General features: G+C 45.8%; 1 protein-coding gene across 4 annotated transcripts in view; it reads left to right on the forward strand.

The window, feature by feature from the left end:
• The window catches only part of LOC147905803 (Transducin/WD40 repeat-like superfamily protein), a 375,013-nt gene that overhangs the window by 22,979 nt on the left and 332,852 nt on the right, over positions 1–19,182 (forward strand). For all 4 annotated transcript variants that reach the window (XM_087374759.1, XM_087374768.1, XM_087374750.1 and 1 more), the window contains exons 4-7: positions 6,821–6,856; positions 6,973–7,058; positions 7,254–7,312; positions 7,417–7,536. In XM_087374759.1, the coding sequence (XP_087230885.1) occupies positions 6,821–6,856; positions 6,973–7,058; positions 7,254–7,312; positions 7,417–7,536 (301 nt within the window). The remainder of the gene's footprint in view (positions 1–6,820; positions 6,857–6,972; positions 7,059–7,253; positions 7,313–7,416; positions 7,537–19,182) is intronic.

Here is a 19,182-nt window from a genome sequence, read left to right on the forward strand (position 1 = left end):
ATTTCTGCAGGTCACATTTTGTGTACGACACCTTGGAAAATCTCAGTTGAGCCACGCTTGGCCAGGGCGCATCGAGTTTACTCCCCTAACTGTCCATCGTTGACGGTGCTCAAAAGATTTTCTCTTCAGTGTTTGTACTTTGGGATCTGTGTTGTTATTGTGTACACAGGGCTGTTTATGCATTGCATTGTCAGGTGAAAGTGCCAGGAGAGCGCTGTATTTTATATGCTACCTCAGTGTTGAGGTGTTTTTCACTTGGTACAGGTGTCAAATCAAGGGGCTTTTGCCCAGATTTTGCTTGAGAGCACTTGGGTTACTGTTTGAGACCTTCAGATGCCTTTTATCCCCTTGGCAGAAGGGTGATTGCTTGGGATTTGTCCCATTTTCTGTTGCAGGTTTGTGACAGGCTGAAGTGTCTGGAGCTTTTTTTTGGTGAACAAACCAGTGTATGACAAGTGGTTTATGCATATAAAATCAGTGCAATACCTCATCTGAGGTGGGAGAAGTGATCAGGACAGCAGTGTTTTGTGCTTCGTCAGCTGATGATGCACTGTTAAAGCACTTGTGGAACAGCTGCAGCATTCTGAAATTACTGTTTTATGCCTATTTGAGCACGGTACAGTGTGTCAGAAGGTACAATAACTGAAGGAAATCTTTTCTGTTTTGCTGCAGATTTTTGACAGTAAAAACAGCACTATTGTGAGTGCTCCTGACTCTTGATAGAGCAGGTTTTTTCTGAGAAATCAGAATTTTATTCAGTCTCTTTTGACTTACAGGGAGTCAGGTACTTTCCTTATCTAATATGGCATCAGGGGGAAGTGAATCATCAATTCTGAACATAAAGAAGTTGGAAGGGGCACACAATTATGCATTATGGGCAGAACAGTGTTTGAATGTACTTCTGCTTAAGAAGATTTCTAAGCCCATAAGGGTGAAGGGTGGTCAAGCCATCTGGGATGTCAGATGATGAGTGGGAGGAGCTAGATTTGTCCGCGAGGGCTGCTATCATGCTTACTCTCAGTGATTCTCTTGTGTATAATGTTCAGGCTGAAAAGACCTCTTATGGCGTATGGCAGAGGCTAGCAGAGTTGTATGCCCAGAAGAGTTCAGCTAGTAAGGTGTACTGGTTGAAGAAGCTGGTTGATCTTCGCATGAAGGAAGGTACAGCTATGACCTCACACTTGAGTGAGTTCAATGCCATCTTTACACAGCTGATTGCACAGGGGTTGAACCTTGATGAGGAGTTCAAGGCTACTTTCTTGTTGTGTACCCTCCCTGAGAGTTGGGACACTTTCAAGACCACCCTGTCTAATTCAAATGTCACTCTTATATATGCTGATGTAGAGAGCTCTCTCCTCATGGAGGAGATGAGCAGGAAGAATAATGCGGGTAGCAAGTCTTCAAATGCTTTGCAGGTACAGGAAAGAGGCAGGACTCAGCAAAAGGGTTACTAATTAGCAACACAAGAAATTTTCTATTGTCGGTAGACTGAGGATTTTTTTCATGTGCTAGGACTAGTACTTTAGACCACACTGCACACATGGCACAATCATTGTTTCAGAACTACAATAAGCATGGTGGTTGTTATTCCAACCGCTAGGCTTAGAAAAGAACTCTCTCTCTCTCTCTCTCTCTCTCTCTCTCTCTCTCTCTCTCGCGTGCGCTCCCTCCCTCCCTCCCGCTCCCTACCTCCCTCCCTCTCTCCTCCCCCCCCCCCCTCTCTCTCTCTCTCTCTCTCTCTCTCCCCCCCCGCTCCCTCGCTCCCTCCCTCCCTCCCTCTCTCCCCTTACCCCCCCCTCTCTCTCTCTCTCTCTCTCTCTCTCTCTCTCTTCCCCCCTCCAAAAAAAAACTATATATATATATATATATATAATCATAAGATGCAAATGAAAATTAACCAGCATAATGCCAAATTTAAGCACTGCAAGTCTGACTACTGACCTTCATTAAGTCAAGCATGTGTATGATGTGTTATGTGTGCTTCTTGCATCCCCTTTGTAGCCTATAAATGTTCTTCTTATTTGGATAAATTCTCATGTAATTGTGCTAGAAAAATGTCACTGTAGTGATGACTTCCTCACTTCCTCTTTTTGTAGCTAGCTAATCTAAGGTAAGCACCCTTGGAAGAGTGCACACTTGATGAATCCTTAGGTGCATGGTAAATCTTCTAAGGACATGAGCCTATTAATTCCCCAAAGGACTTGATGTTGTTGCCTCAAAACCAAAGCTCGTGTTCTACATTTTAATGGCACTACTCGAATGGGTGCATCTACTTCCTTTGAGGCTAGACGCTATGTAAGGAGGCATTTTTCCAAGCATCTACTGCCTTTGAGGCTAGTCGCTATGTAAGGAGGCATTTTTCTAGGCATTGTCTCTCCCTCTACATCTATGCATCTACTGCCTCTGAGGCTAGTCGCTATGTAAGGAGGCATTTTTCCAGGCATTGTCTCTCTCTCTCTACATTCATTGCAAATGAATCTTCCATTGCTGTTCATATTGTATCATTGATTTCCATGGCCTTCAACATCCTCCTTGTACCTAGACTAGGTATATCAACTTTCCTATCTCACAGCCTCTGTCTAGTTCTCTTGCAACCCATGGCAAATTACATCGCACCATGTGGTTTTTTATTTTAAATAAATAAAGTGAATGAAGAAATGAGAAATGATTTATGTAATTAAACAAGCTATCTTGTGAAGAGAAACAAGGACTCACCTAATAGCTTCATGATAGGAATACAAAATTGTGCACATTCCAACTTCCAAGAGAGCTTGAGGAGCACGAAGAGACGTGAGCAACACACCTAGCCCTGAATGACAAACTAGAAAAAAAATAGAAAAAATCAAAAACCTAAAACATGTATCGAATGCTTTTATTGTGGCAAGAAGGGACATGTGAAGTCTAAGTGCTTCAAGTTTATACGGGATCAGAACGCCAAGAAGGCTGAGGCAAAGGATGCAGGCAGTGGAAGCAAAGGCAAAGGCAAGGCCAAGGTAGATGACTTGGATGCAGTAAATGTTGCAGCAGAGGACAGTGACAGTGACAGACATGATGTTCTATGCTCTTCTGCTGTAATTGCACATACTTTGGTTATTGATGGCCATGACATGCACACCTGGCTCTTGGATTCAGATGCTTCTTTTCATGTTACTCCTCATAGGGAGTGGTTTACTTCCTACACAGGTACTCATGGAGTTGTTCACCTTGGGAACAACTATGCATGTCAGATTGCAGGGATTGGCAGTATACAGATAGTATTCCCTGATGGACGCATATTTATGCTTGATGGTGTTCGTCATGTGCCGCAAATCAAGAAAAATCTGATTAGCACTGGCTTGTTAGATGATAGTGGTTACCACACCACATTTGGGGATTCCAAATGGGTGATTACTGATGGCCAGGTTGTAGTGGGTGAGGGTTTTAAGAGTGATACCTTGTACCCTCTTTATGTTTCCAGTGTAGGTAATCATGTTGTTGCCATAACCGAGCTGCCAAAGGTTTCATTGTGGCATAGCCGGTTGGGACACATGTCCGTTAAAGGAATGCAAGAACTGTCACGTTTGGGTTATCTGCCGTCTCTTTCATTTTCAGATTTGCCTACTTGTGATCATTGCATATTTGGCAAGCATTCTATGACTCCTCATAAGAGGAGAACCCCCCAAAATAGAGCACCGCTTGATCTAGTGCACACTGATTTGTGTGAGATGCCACAGTTATCACTAGGGGGTGCAAAGTATTTCATTACTTTTATTGATGATGCCACACGCAAAGTGTGGGTCTATTTCTTGAAGCATAAGAGCGATGCCTTAGATGCTTTCAAGAAGTTTGTCGCTCAGGTTGAGAATCGGATAGGTCGCAGGCTGAAATGCCTCAGATCCGATAACGTGGGTGAGTATGTGTCACATGCTTTTGTGCAGTTTTGCGAAGCTAAGGGCATCAAACAGGAACTCACAGCCCCTCATAATGCATCTCAAAATGGTGTAAGTGAGCGGATGAATCGAACTATTCAGGAGAAGGTTCGATGTATGTTGTCTTATGCTGCATTGCCCCATGGCTTTTGGGCAGAAGCCGTGCAAACAGCAGTTCACATAATTAACAGGTCGCCGAACAAGGCTTTGGAGTTGAAAGTGCCAGAGGAGATGTGGTCTGGCAAGCCACCTTCATATAAGCACTTACGTGTGTTTGGCTGCGAGTGCTTTGCTCATATACGCAAAGAACTGCGCACCAAACTGGATCCAGAGTCTTCCAGATGCATCTTTATGGGTTATGGTGACGAAGGTGAAATGGGATACAGGTTATGGGATCCCGTTAAACGGAAGATTATACGCAGCAATGATGTCATCTTTAAAGAGGATAGTGTACACAAAGAACCCGTGCAACCTGTGGAATACAGGAGGGTTGTTTATCATGATGTCGGACAGCAAAGAATGCCCATTAATATGCAGCAGCAGGCTGCTGCAGATAGCCCTGTTCAAGAGGGTATACAGGCTGAAAATCAGCCAGATAATTTTGCCAATGATGCACCACAGGATATGCCAGCAAATGGGGCTGTAGAACAGCCAAATATGGTGGTACAGCCACCCGTCATGCATGACGAACAGGCTAGACAGCAGCCTAATCCGGAACATTTTGTTAGGAGGAGCACCCGTGTACAACGGCCTCCTGACAGGTTTGTTCCAGGAGCCAATAATGTGGCTGATTTTATTATGCTGACAGATTGTGGTGAGCCTTCCAGCTTCAAGGAAGCTATGGGAAGAACAGAGAAAAGGAAGTGGGAGAAAGCCATGCAGTCAGAAATGGACTCCCTACTTCAAAATGATACATGGGACTTGGTGCAGCTACCTGCAGGCAGAAAGGTTTTGCCATGCAAGTGGGTTTACAAAGTCAAAGTGGATTCAAATGCTTTACCGAGGTATAAGGCCAGATTGGTTGCCAAGGGATTTAAGCAGGAGAAAGGCATTGACTTTGATGAGATCTTTTCCCCTGTAGTCAAGATGACTACTTTGAGAGCAGTGTTAGCTCTTGTTGCTCACGAGGACATGGATTTATGTCAGATGGATGTGAAGACTGCTTTTCTTCACGGAGATCTCCATGATGAGATCTATATGAGTCAGCCAGAGGGATATGCTGTTAAAGGGAAAGAGCAGCTTGTGTGTAAGCTCAAGAGGAGCTTGTATGGACTCAAGCAGGCACCAAGAGAATGGTACAAGAAGTTTGATGCCTTCATGCAGTCCCAAGGGTATCATAGGTGTGAGACCGATCATTGCTTGTACACCAAACGGGCAAAGGATGGCAGTTTGATGCTACTCATTCTATATGTGGATGACATGCTAATTGCCAGTAAATCTCAGCATGAGATTAGTGCTTTGAAGAAACAACTGCATATGTCTTTTGACATGAAAGACTTGGGTGATGCAAACCATATTCTTGGCATGCGGATTACTCGTGACAGGTCCAAGGGACTTTTGTTTCTGTCACAGAAGGAGTACATTGACAAAGTACTGCAGAGGTTTAAAATGGAGGGGGGGAAGTCTATTAGTACCCCGTTGCGTCCACATTTAAAACTCAGCAGTAAGGACAGCCCCAGATCAGATGATGATAAGGCTGAAATGGCCAAGGTTCCGTATGCATCTGCAGTTGGTTCTTTGATGTATGCCATGGTTGCCACTCGTCCGGATATTGCTTTTGCAGTGGGAGTCATCAGCAGGTATATGGCAAATCCAGGCAAGCGGCACTGGGAAGCAGTGAAAGGTGTCTTGAGGTATCTCAAAGGTACCAAAGACTTGTGCATATGCTATGGTAGGCAGGATGCATTGGTGCATGGTTTTACAGATTCAGACTATGCAGGGAATGCAGAGAACCGGAAGTCTACTACCGGTTATGCTATATCATGGGTGTCTCGGTTGCAGAAATGCGTTGCACTGTCAACCACTGAAGCTGAATATGTTGCAGCCACTGAGGCTTGCAAGGAAGCAATATGGCTTACTCGGCTGGTGGGAGATTTGGGCATTACAGGAGATATGCCAGTTCTGCATTGTGATAGTTAGAGTGCTATCATGTTGGCAAACAATCCGGTCTTTCATCAGAAGACCAAGCACATAGATGTGAAATATCATTTCATCAGGGAGGTACTAGAAGACAAGCGACTTGAGCTTGTGAAGGTGCATACTGATGATAATCCTGCAGATTTGCTCACTAAGAGCTTGCCTACAGAGCGGTTTGCACATTGCCGCCACATCATGGGATTAGGATGAGACCATTCTTATTTTATGGTCTTGTATACAGTAACTGTATATTGCTGTAATTTTTATTCTTTTCTCCCCTTTAGGCACATTGGCCTTTAGGTGGGAGGTTGTTGGGGTAAAGGCACATTGCCACCCCTTTATTAAAGATATGACACCTATGACTGTCTTAAGACAGTCATAGGGTGAAAAACCTAATCCTAATAAAACCTATGAGTTTGTGGTGTGGCTCATCACTTCACACCCGCATCTTTTGTGTCACCTCTCTCTCTCACTCTCTCCCCGTTGTACTTCTCCCTCACTCTTTCCCTCTGAACTACTTGTTATTCCTATTTTACGTTTTATAAATTGGTTTCTGAAAGATCAATGTGCTTTATGCTCACCGTTTCTAACTGTATGGGTATGGTTTAGAAGGATTTCAGCGTTGTTGTATATGAGAGCTTCTAAACATTGGGCAGGTTATGAGATACTGCATGGGATTTCCGCTAAGGAAGTTGTTTTTTAGCAAATACAAGCTGCACATGAGTTATGCCTTGGTTTCAATCTGCTGTTGGTAATAGCTGCGAATGGTTTTGCAGTTTTATCTCCACAGGATCATATGACAGTTTTATAAGGTAATCTTCTTTGTGCGGAAGTTTTTCAAAGTTGCTTTTGGTTTGACTAGGTTTAATGGGCCTTTCATGATTTTTTAAATCTTTTACGTTAATTTGCAAATAATGGATGTACACAGAATTTGGAATGGTGATGGATCATTAGCTCAACTGCTGGAAGGCCATACGGACGCAATAACTTCTCTTACAACAATTATCCCAGCAGGTATTTTTGTCACTTATTGCCTTGACAGCAAGGAACTAAAAGGACTATCAGGTGTGGTGGTAAGCATGGAGTTCTGCATCTCCTATGAAGTGAAAGACTGCTCATTGCATTTACTTCAGGGAGGGAAGAGAAATTTCAACAAAGGCATCCGCCAAATTAGGTTACATTTACCCATTTTCTTGATGCTATAAGCAGCGTCTGATGGTTGGAAGCTAGTTTCTGGGTCAAAAGACCGGACTATTCGTGTTTGGCAGGTGAACGTTTTGCTTAACTGTGGCTTCTAAGCAATTTGAATCAGGTGGTTCAGAAGGCAGTTTTCTTGGTTTGCCACTAATGGTTAGTAATATCTCATTTGCAGCTGTCAGTGATCAAATCAAAGGATGCTGCAGATCGAGTGTATTTGAACAAGCCAGTGAGAGTTTGGAAAGGGCATAATTCGTCTGTCCAGTGTGTTGGTACAAACTCTTCTGGTGATATGGTAAGTTTGTTGACACTAAGCTCCAGATGTAGCAAGGCAAGTTTTTTAAAAGTTAGTCAGGATACTGCAGGAATCAAGCTTTTGTATGCGAGTGTTCATATGGGGGGGATATTGAACATGCATTTGGGAAGCCCGCTTTTTTTTGGGATGGGCAGTGCTAGCATGGTGGGGTATTGGATTAGTAAATGATTTGATGCTAAGGCTTTTCTTTGACACTAGAAAGGCAGGGAGGGGATTGGAGTCACAATTGATTTTTTTGAGCATTGCTATGAGTATGAACTATCAATCATGAGTTGATCAGGGAGCTACTTTTACCATGAGTAGGTAGAATTTATGGATTGATGGAAAGGTGGTGTTACCATTTCTGGAATTATCATTTTACTTGCAGTGTATGCTGAGTTGTGAAATCTGCTTCTCTGGCTGGCCGGGAATTTCCTTTGCAGCCACTATCTTTCTTACACTTCCCTTGGCTGCAAGTACGGTATTAACTTGTCGGTCCCTTGCGATGAGACTTAACCTCTTTAGCTTTCCAACAGAGGGTATGCACAGCGGAAGACTGATAGTAATGCCCAGGAGCTCACACAGTGTGATGTGGGGTGTGGAATCACAAACTTCTTAACTTATGTGCATAGATGTGCAAGCCAGTAAATAGACAATGCTCAGAGACAAATATAGAAGAAACACTTTATATTTCTGTCCGTCCAGAAACTAGGACAGGATACAATACCAGAAGGTCCTTCTACCACAAGCCTGACACTTCTAGATCTCTGAGCCTGCGTGCTCCACCTCGAGCATATGTAGACTCTCTGTCTAGATCCCTTCCATCTTGCTGTCCGGAAGCCAGGTGGGCTGCCTCTCTAGCTCAGTCTGCAGCTTCTCCTAGGTCACCTTGTCCTCCTGGATGTAGGCCTAAGGCTCCCCCTTTGCTGCTCCTGTCTGCTGTCCTGAGGGCTGCTCCAAGTGATGAATGAATGAGGCCCAATGGCCTCCTTATATAGGCCCCAAGGGGCTGGAAAAAACCGATCTGGTAGGGGAATATGGGCCGACCAGACTGCCCCTCCCTACCCGACTTTATAGTCTGTAAACCGACCTCCAGGCAGCCCTTGATTGGCCGACCTAGGGCGGCTCTCTTGGGCTTTTGCCAGGCCCTAAGGGCAGCCCATATAGGGCCCTACCCTTGGGTCCTTCTAGGGCTGGATGGCTGCAACTGTTCCGCCATCAACAGACCCTTCTTGCAGGCGCCCTTGCCCTGCCATGCTGTGCCATGTGCTCCTGCCCTCTGCCAGGCTCTCTCCAGCCACGTGTGCAGCGCTGTACAGGTCTGTACATCAGCTGACGTCAGTGCGCCCTTCACAGGGTCCTGTTGCAGGCCGTACGCCTGTCTTTTTGCTTTGACAGCTGCGCACATGGCAGCTCATGTGCTGCCCATGTGACATCCCCAATATCTCCAGGTCTACCTCCCCCATGCTCTCCTCATATGGGGGCTTACAGACGGGGAGGTGACCATTCCAACACCCCCTCTCACCGACACATCCAGGCCCAATGCCAACACGTTGATGACGATGCTCCATTAACTCCCTGGTCGTAGTCCTCTGGAAAATTTCGATGTCAAAATCTTTTCGTGGCTTTTCATCCAATGGCTCCTGCTGCACTAGGTCCTGGTCCCGCTTCCGCACACCATCCTGAAGGTTATAGAGAGAATGAGAGCAAGAGAGTGTGAGAGAGTCGTAAGCTAGGAAGCAGTAGTTGCTCAATAGAGTGTGTAAAGAGTACAACACAAAGTAGTGTAGATAAGGTTTTGTCATAGTGACAAAACCTTAGTAGTCACTAACCATAGTTAGTGAACTAACTGCAGTTAGGGGGAAAAACCTCTAAAGGAGGGAAAAGTGCCCCTAACTAACTTATTATATTACATTGGTCACTGCTGAATTTTAGATATAATTCCAACAGGTTATAGAGAGAATGAGAGCAAGAGAGTGTGAGAGAGTCGTAAGCTAGGAAGCAGTAGTTGCTCAATAGAGTGTGTAAAGAGTACAACACAAAGTAGTGTAGATAAGGTTTTGTCATAGTGACAAAACCTTAGTAGTCACTAACCATAGTTAGTGAACTAACTGCAGTTAGGGGAAAAAACCTCTAAAGGAGGGAAAAGTGCCCCTAACTAACTTATTATATTACATTGGTCACTGCTGAATTATAGATATAATTCCAACACCCCCCTGCAGTGCCAATGTCATGTACAAGGCTGATCAATCACCAAATGGATATAAGTTCAGGGCACTGCGAAATGCCTCGAACTTCTCACGTGGTAGTGCCTTGGTGAAGATATCTGCAACGTTGTCATGTGTGGACACAAAGATCATACTGATCTCTCCTGCATGTAACTTCTCTCTGACGTAATGATAGTGAACCTCAATGTGCTTCGTGCGAGCATGAAACACTGGATTTTTTGCCACTGCAATGGCACTCTGACTATCAGTGAGAATTGGAGAAGGACCCTCCAAAGACAGATAAAGATCAGCAAATAAACGTCTCAGCCAGACACATTCCACTGTTGCTGTGAAAGCTGCCCTGTACTCAGCTTCACATGATGAGGTAGCCACTGTAGATTGTTTCTTGCTTAGCCATGAAATGCAAGATTTTCCCAAAAAGAAACAATTGCCACTAGTGGACTGCCTAGTGTCATAATCACCAGCCCAATCTGAATCACTGTAGGCATGCATCTGCAAGTCACCCCCCCTGGGAAATAGTAAGCCAAAAGACTTGGTGCCTTGCAAATAACGGAAGATGCGCTTAACTGCCTGCCAATGCATAGTTTTAGGGCTGTGCATATACCTGCTCACCTGAGATACTGCAAACTGAATATCAGGCCTAGTATTGCAGAGATATATGAGGCATCCAACAGCTTGACTGTAAAGTGTGGCATCAACTGATTCTCCTGCATCATGCATTGTGAGTTTCAGCCCCGGTTCCATAGGAGTAGATATGGGCTTACACTCTTGCATGTTAAATCTGTCCAAAAGTTTCTGAACATACTTGGACTGAGACATAACAGTGCCACGTTTCTCATGAGAGAACTGGATCCCCAAATAAAAATGAAGCAGCCCCAAATCTGACATATCAAAGTGGGTCTGCAAATCAGTTTTGAAATCTGCAATTTTGTCGTCGTTGGACCCTGTGAGCAATAAGTCATCAACATAAAGAAGGATGACTAATATTTCCCCCCCATCCATCTTGATGTAGAGGGTGCTCTCAGTAGGACTATTGTGCAGCCCCTTGCTGGTCAAAAAGGCATGTATCTTGGCATACCATGCACGAGGGGCCTGTTTCAGCCCATATAAAGCTTTATTAAGCTTGCAGACTTGAAGTGCATTTGCTGTAATTTCAAAACCCGGAGGTGGTTTGACATACACCTCTTCCAGCAAGTCCCCATTTAAGAAGGCTGTTTTGATGTCCAACTGATGAACATTCCACTCTAAATGTGCAGCCATTGCAATTAGTGATCGGATGGTGGTCATCCGGGATGTAGGAGCAAAAGTCTCCTCATAATCGATGCCCTTTTTCTGAGCATAGCCTTTAGCAACCAGCCTGGCTTTATATCTGTCAATGGAGCCATCTGGCTTCCGTTTGACTTTAAATACCCATCGTGTGCCAATAGCATGTTTACCCTGTGGCAAGTCCACAACATCCCAAGTCTGATTTTTGGCAATGGACTGCAACTCATCGTGCATGGCATTCATCCAATGCACATTACCTTGGGCCTCTTCAAATGTGGCAGGCTCCTCTTCATCAAGGAGAGTACCTGCATATGCTGATTCCACTGAATTAGCACCTTCCATGTGCCTTGCTGCACTGCGAGTCCTGCCAGGTAACGGGGCATCAAGTTTACTCTCCCGGAGAGTCTGTAACAGCCAGTTTGGGACTGTTTTTGCTGCATGTATGTCTGCAATTTCTTGCTGTACCACTTGTTCCACTTCCTGTGGAGGAGGCATGACATCCCGTGGCGGAACTGAAGCATTTGAAGGTTGCTGGAAATTCTGATTTGGATCAGAAAAATCAGCAGGGGAACCCAATGCAATGGGTAGCAACCCTTGAAATACATCTTCTGAAGGTGAAGGCATTTGAAAATCAGCCTGAGTGTAAGCTGAATTTTCAGAAAATATCACATCTCTACTTACAATGATTTTGCGTGTAGCAGGATTGTAGAGACGATACCCCTTGCTTTCTGCACTGTATCCAACAAATATGCATTTGATGGCTTTATCTGACAATTTGTGCCTAAATTCAACTGGCACATGTGCATAGGCAAGGCATCCAAAGACTCGGAAGTGATCCACTGAAGGCTTCCTGTCATTCCAGACCTCAAAAGGAGTTTTTGTTTTTAAAGCCTTAGTGGGAGCCCTGTTCAAAATGTAATTGGCACACATCAAACCCTCTAACCAGAATTTATGAGGCATGTGTTTGCTTTTCAGCATACATCTGTCCATCTCCATGAGGGTTCTATTTTTCCTCTCAGCTTTGCCATTTTGCTGAGGGGTCAGCTTGACTGTGAGCTGATGCACAATACCCTTTTGTTTGAGGAAAGCATCAAATTCTGCAGATAGGTATTCCCCACCTCTATCCGTGCGTAATGTCTGTATCTTGAGCCCGGTTTCATTTTCAACCATGGCTGAAAAATGTTTAAACACTGTGAACACTTCAGATTTCTTTTTCAGCCCATAAACCCAAGTAAAATTGGAGTAGTCATCAATGAATGTAACAAAGTAGAGATGACCACCCAATGACGGAGTCCTCATGGGACCACAGACATCACTGTGTATAAGCTGCAATTTGCGAACAGCTTTAACTGAACCATCCTTCTTGAAGGGAAATCTATGCATTTTACCTAAAATGCACCCTTCACAGGCATGTGGAGGAGGTATCTCAAGAGGTGGCAATGCATCAACCATTGAAAATTTCTGAAGTGTCATCAAGCTGTTGTAATGCATGTGGCCATATCTGGCATGCCATAATTCTGCATTTTGCATGGCAACTGTAGGGGAAGAAATTGCCAAAGCATGAGCTGCTCTTTTCTGAAAAATATCAAGCTGAAAAAGCCCACGCAGCAGAGTACCAGATAACATTAAGGCATAGTTAGCTTCCCTGTCCCGGACAGCACATTTGTCATCCTCAAAGATGACCTGAAATCCATCTCTGTTAAGAGTGGACACTGAAAGGAGATTTTTGGTTATGCCAGGCACATATAAAACATCAGAAAGTCTGAAAATTGAGCCATCAATTGCAGTGAGCTCAACTTCTCCTGTGCCACGTACTGAATATGAGGAGTTGTTGGCACAAGTGACTTTCTTACCAACAGGGGGTGGATGCAAGGAAGTAAAGAGACACTTCCTCGAAGTGATGTGCTTGGATGCACCGCTGTCAAAATACCATGTGTTCAGTGTTTCATCAACACTGAAAGCAGATGCATCTGAAGGAGAGTCAAAACTGCAAGTCAAAAATGCATATGTATCATCACTGAATGAAGCTGTACTATCCCGAGCATCTGGAACAGCCAACCTAGAATCAGAAATGCAAGATAAAAAGGCATAATCTTGACCAACAAAGTTGGCTGCAGCATCCCCACTGTCAGATGCACAAGGGGCTGAATCTGAAACAGCCATTCCTGAGCTGTTTTTCTTTTCCTTTGCAATCCTTTTCCTGCATTCTGCTATGTGATGACCTGGCTTTTTGCAGTAGTGACAAAAACCCTTCTTTTTGGGCTTGCTTGTATCACTTTTAGCCTTTTGTGAAGGCTGTCCTGACCCACTGGAAGGCTGATTTGCTGCTGTTTTTGCCTGTCCCTTTGTTTTTGATTTGAATTTTGAGAGCATGGCTTGTTCACCTGCTCGTGAAGCCAAATTTTTCCTGGTCTGCTCTTCCTGAAGCAGAAGTCCTATCAGCTCATGAAAAGAAAGAGGATTTGCACCCCCCCTCAATGATAAATTCAGCGAAGTATGAAAGCTGAGATAAGACTCAGGAAGAGAATTCAGAGTGGTTGTAATCATCTCTGAATCAGGAATAATTTCATCTATATTTAACAACTGCTCTCTGAGATCCTGTAGCTTAGTGAGGTGGGCTGACATGGAGTCACCCTCCTCCATATGTGTATTGCTCAATTCTCTTTTTAAAAAAGATACTCTGGCATCATTCCGTGCTGCATACATGCTTTCCAAAATATCCCACGCTGCCCTGGAGGTCTTACACGACCGGATATGCGGAATGATTGATCTTTTCACTGAAAGAGAGATGCAAGACAAGGCTAAGGCATCTCGTGAATCCCATCTCTTTTGCTCAGGAGTATTAACTGTAGCTGCACCAACAACTTGTCCTGCAGCTGCACCTTGTGTACGACCTCTTCCACCTCCTTGGTGAGGAGGGGTAGCAGGTGCAATATCTGCTGGTCGGATTTCATCCCCATTGACATAATCCCATAAATTGCGAGAAATCAGAATATTACGTACCATGAAACTCCAGAGGGAGTAGTTGGTACCATCCAATTTGTCTTCCTGAGAAAGACCACCGAACTGAAAATCATTCTGATTTTGATGGGCCATATCTGAAAAAGGAATTGAAGCAGATACAAAGTTGAATTCCCTTACTGGGAATAGAATGCACAACTCCCAAAAACCACACCCAAGCACGGGCTGTATATGCAACTTAGATTTCTGCACTTGAGCTGTCAGAAATCTGTCCAAGCATAAAACACTCTCCAAAATTTGCCAAAAGTGTTCCAAACACTCCAATAAAGGCAGTATGTACTAAATACTCCAAAAAATGCTCTCTCAACTCAAAAGCCCCAATTTGTGGCTAGAAATTGCAGCCAGAAAGGGGCAAAATTACTAAAAGCCCCAAATCTGCAATTTTTGAACAAAAGCCCCAAATTTCAGACTAGATCTGCAGATCTGTCTGTAAAAGCCCCAAATGTACTCCCAGAAAATAACTGCCCCAATTTGTGGTTTCCTGCAAGATGAGCCTGTCCAAAAACACCTGTGGCTTAAGGCAACTGGTGTCGATCTGCAAGTACAGATTGTACAGCTGACAGAAGCAAGGACTGTACGGTCAGTACGAACTGTACGGTCAGTACGGAACAGACCGTACGGTACTGATGACGCAGGTACAGTCGAAAAGCAAAACTGTACGGAAGCAGGATGGCGATGATGTACGGCGAAAATTGTACGGACGGCGGAACCTGCACGGCGTACGGCAAAATCTGTACGGACGGCGAAAACTGTACGGACAGCGGAATTCGTACGGCGTACGGCGAAATCCGTACGGACTGTACGGCGAAATCCGTACGGACTGTACGGCGATGGTACGTCGGATTCCGTACAGTCGTACGGACTGTACGGACGAGTTGTAGCAGGGAGAGAACGTTGAGGGAGCTGGTGGCCCGAGGGTCTTGAACCCGCTCTGATACCAAATGAAGGTTATAGAGAGAATGAGAGCAAGAGAGTGTGAGAGAGTCGTAAGCTAGGAAGCAGTAGTTGCTCAATAGAGTGTGTAAAGAGTACAACACAAAGTAGTGTAGATAAGGTTTTGTCATAGTGACAAAACCTTAGTAGTCACTAACCATAGTTAGTGAACTAACTGCAGTTAGGGGGAAAAACCTCTAAAGGAGGGAAAAGTGCCCCTAACTAACTTATTATATTACATTGGTCACTGCTGAATTATAGATATAATTCCAACACATCCTGGTACACAGGTCCATCTCTGGTAGCACCTCCTGGCACCACCATCTTCAGTCACGTTCCTACCTTTGAACTTGAGCAATCCAGCAGTCACGATCTTCCAGTTGTCCCCCTCATAATGAGTGAACAACCTGGAGTCTTCGAGGCACTATGCTTTGATGGTCTGTTTCAACCCGTCCTTCCTTTGGCAAGATCTGCAACCAATGAATATTTCCAAATAACCTGGACCATGATCTCTCGCTGAGTTCTCAAGCAGGTACTCTTTTGGCTTCAGTACTCTTTGTCCATCACCTTCTAGCAATCTGCGTCCGAGATTTGAAGAAGCACCAATACTTCCCCTTCTGCCTTCGAAGAAGACCAATTCCTTCCAATCTCGTATCTCTTGAGAAAAATGAAGAGCAGAGTCTCTCCACAGCATGCTATAAAGGCTCAAATGCAAAATATCAAGTACATACCAAACTGTGGTACTGCCTGTGTGTTTGCTCTGAAAGCAAACCCTGTACCTCATCAAGGCACCCACTAAGAGTTTGTGTAATCCTATACTGTCCCCTTCTGAAGTACAGCATCCATCTGACCATGAGACCCCAGGGCCCTCCATGGAATCCACCCTCTTGTTAGTGTCAATAGCCATGCACCTGGAAGGTACCAAGCGCTCCATGCTGTCCTTCACCTTCACAAAGGCATCTGACTCCTCATCGACCCACATCTCTATGTCAGACATCCTCACTGTGATTTCTTGGTTAACATATCTGACCTCGGTAACACTCGGTGATGTCACTAGGAACAACTCTTTGATTACCACATTTGCTTTAGCCTCTCCCTCTGAATCTGAGTCGGACCCCCTTTTTGTTTTTCCGATCCGCCTTTTTCTTTCTGCAGTCCTTTGCAAAATGTCTTGGCGTATCACAGTAGAAGCACTACTTCTTCTGCTTCCTCTTCGAAGTCTCCTCGTCGTCAGAGTCGTCTTTCTTGGACTTGTCACCGTTAGGCTTGCTCTTTCCTTTGCCAGCGTAATCCTTCGCCAGCATTGCCTTGTTGTCTTTGTCGTCGTTGTAGAGCTTCTCCCGAGCTTCCTCCTGTAGCAGTAATGGACCCAACTCCTCAAACGTTAGAGGTTTGGTCCTCTGTCTTGCTGTCACGGTCGTAACAAAGCTCTTGAAACTCCGAGGTAGCCTCTTCAGTACCATCAAGGCCAAATGGCATGAGTCCACCTTTTGACCAAACAACTGCCGCCAGTTGATCCCTCACCACCTTGACCTTCGTCAAGTGGCTATGTACCGTATCTCCTTCTTCCATATCAAGATTGTAGAGTTGATGCTGAAGAAGGAAAATCCAGGAGGTGTTGTCTGTATAGATCCTTCAGAGTGACCCACGCCTCTACTGACGTCTCGGTCATTTGGATATGTGGAAGAACAGAGTCTGCCGTAGTCCCTATGATTAATGCCAAGGCATGGGCATCTCTATCTTCCCAAGCTTTGAGCTCCTTTCTGTCTACTGCCGTGACTATCTTCCCTTGCTTGTCCACCATGTCCTCCGGCTTCGCCTCCATTCCCGTTGTCAATTTCCACAACTTCCAAGCTACTAAATGGCTCCAAATTTTCACCTTCCAGATCGGGTAGTTGGGCCCGTCTAGTTTCCCAGACTCTCCGAAGTTAGGGATAGTGAATGAGAGAAAACTGGGGGAGGAGGAAGGGAGAGCAGGGGTTGAAGAGGCTATAGAGGTCGACATCTTTGCTGTTATATCACACAGCAAAGTCAACCAAACTCAATTTTTAGTAGACCAAAACTCTGAATGCACTTGACTGAACCTGAGTCACCTTCCTTCTCACAAGGGCACAATTCTCCAGTCGTGGAAGTCAATTCCCAAGAGCGTCTGAATTAGGGTCGTCCTTCAGCAAGGTCCCTGCCTTCAGGCTCCCACACCTGTGAGCGTCCTATTTGGGCTCTGATACCATGTTAGAAATGACCCAACAGAGGGTACGCAAAGCGGAAGACTGATAGTAATGCCCAGGAGCTCACACAGTGTGATGTGGGGTCTGGAATCACAAACTTCTTAACTTAGGTGCATAGATGTGCAAGCGAGTAAATAGACAATGCTCAGAGACAAATATAGAAGCAACACTTTATATTTCCGTCCGTCCAGAAACTAGGACAGGATACAATACCAAAAGGTCCTTCTACCACAAGCCTGACACTTCTAGATCTCTGAGCCTGTGTGCTCCACCTCAAGCATATGTAGACTCTCTTTGTCTAGATCCCTTCCACCTTGCTGTCCGGAAGCTAGGTGGGCTGCCTCTCTAGCTCAGTCTGCAGCTTCTCCTAGGTCACCTTGTCCTCTTGAATGTAGGCCTAAGGCTCCCCCTTTTCTGCTCCTGTCTGCTGACATGAGGGCTGCTCCAAGTGATGAATGAATGAGGCCCAATGGCCTCTTTATATAGGCCCCAAGGGGCTGGCAAAAACCGACCTGTTAGGGGAATGTGGGCCGACCAGACTGCCCCTCCCTACCCGACTTTATAGTCTGTAAACCGACCTCCAGGCAGCCCTTGATTGGCCGACCTAGGGCGGCTCTCTTAGGCTTTTGCCAGGCCCTAAGGGCAGCCCATATAGGGCCCTACCCTTGGGTCCTTCTAGGGCTGGATGGCTGCAACTGTTCCGCCATCAACAGACCCTTCTTGCAGGCGCCCTTGCCCTGCCATGCTGTGCCATGTGCTCCTGCCCTCTGCCAGGCTCTCTCCAGCCACATGTGCAGCGCTGTACAGGTCTGTACATCAGCTGACATCAGCGCGCCCTTCACAGGGCCCTGTTGCAGGCCGTACGCCCGTCTTTTTGCTTTGACAGCTGCTCACATGGCAGCTCATGTGCTGCCCATGTGACATCCCCAATATCTCCAGGTCTACGTCCCCCATGCTCTCCTCGTATGGGGGCTTACAGATGGGGAGGTGACCATTCCAACACCTTTGTGCCTTTTGATTGGGTGGAGTTGGTTCTTCAAGAGTTATGTTATTGGCTTCTTGATGTGGTCTCAGACATGCCTTTTAGAGTGTCCCGGCTTTTGAGTGTGTCTTTGTCCCAGCCACCTCTGAGGCAGATCTGCCTGCTTGAAGGGTACACCTGTGAGAAGTGCAGAAAACAATGAGAATGGGGGGCTATATATAGGCAGCCCCCCTGCCGAGTCGGCTGATCTAGAGGGGGCCGACCACCCTGCTGTAGGGCCGACCCGCTGCTAGGGCTGCACATGGCCCTATGAAGAGGGCATCCCCCCCAGCCCCCCCCCCCAAAAAAAAAAAAGGGGCTGTCTCTAGCCAAGGTGCCCGATCTACAGGTTGGCCCACCCTCTGCTCTCCAGCCCTAACGTGGGGTGCCTATAAGGGCACATCCGTGCAACCCCTCAGGGCAGATCTGGCCACACTCCTCCACACCCCTCTTGGAACCTCCATGAAGAGGCCCCGGACAGCCACTCCAAACCTACTCTCACGGGGGCGGGCAAACCCACAACACATGCCCTCACTCTCTATGCTATCCTCACTCACTGGGCGGGCACACTGACAAGACACCCCCTCTCAGCTCTTGGATGGAACAGAGTCGCCAGGGAGCTGGGTGTGCCATTGGAACAACTGAAGGAATCCATTGTGTGATGCTCCACTGCTGAAGACCGCCATAGATACAGTTGAAGAAGCCCCCTCGTGGCTCGAACCGCCTCAGCACGATCACTGGAAACCTGGAACTGTTGCTCTCAGGCCACAGGTGCTAGGTACATTCCTCTGGTCTGGTAATGGTACACTTGGTCAACTGGTACAGCAATCCAAGTACTAGTACTGGTACATGACTCCAACAGAGGATCCTGGAACAATAATCCAACTGATACTGCCTCCGGTGCAAGTAGGGTGCAAGTAGGTTCTTAAAGGTATAGGTTCACAATGTA

The sequence above is a fragment of the Dipteris shenzhenensis genome, chromosome 1, assembly GCF_047967505.1.
Source record: "Dipteris shenzhenensis isolate YYH24624 ecotype China chromosome 1, Dip_SZ_1.0, whole genome shotgun sequence".
NCBI classification, from domain to species: Eukaryota; Viridiplantae; Streptophyta; class Polypodiopsida; order Gleicheniales; family Dipteridaceae; genus Dipteris; species Dipteris shenzhenensis.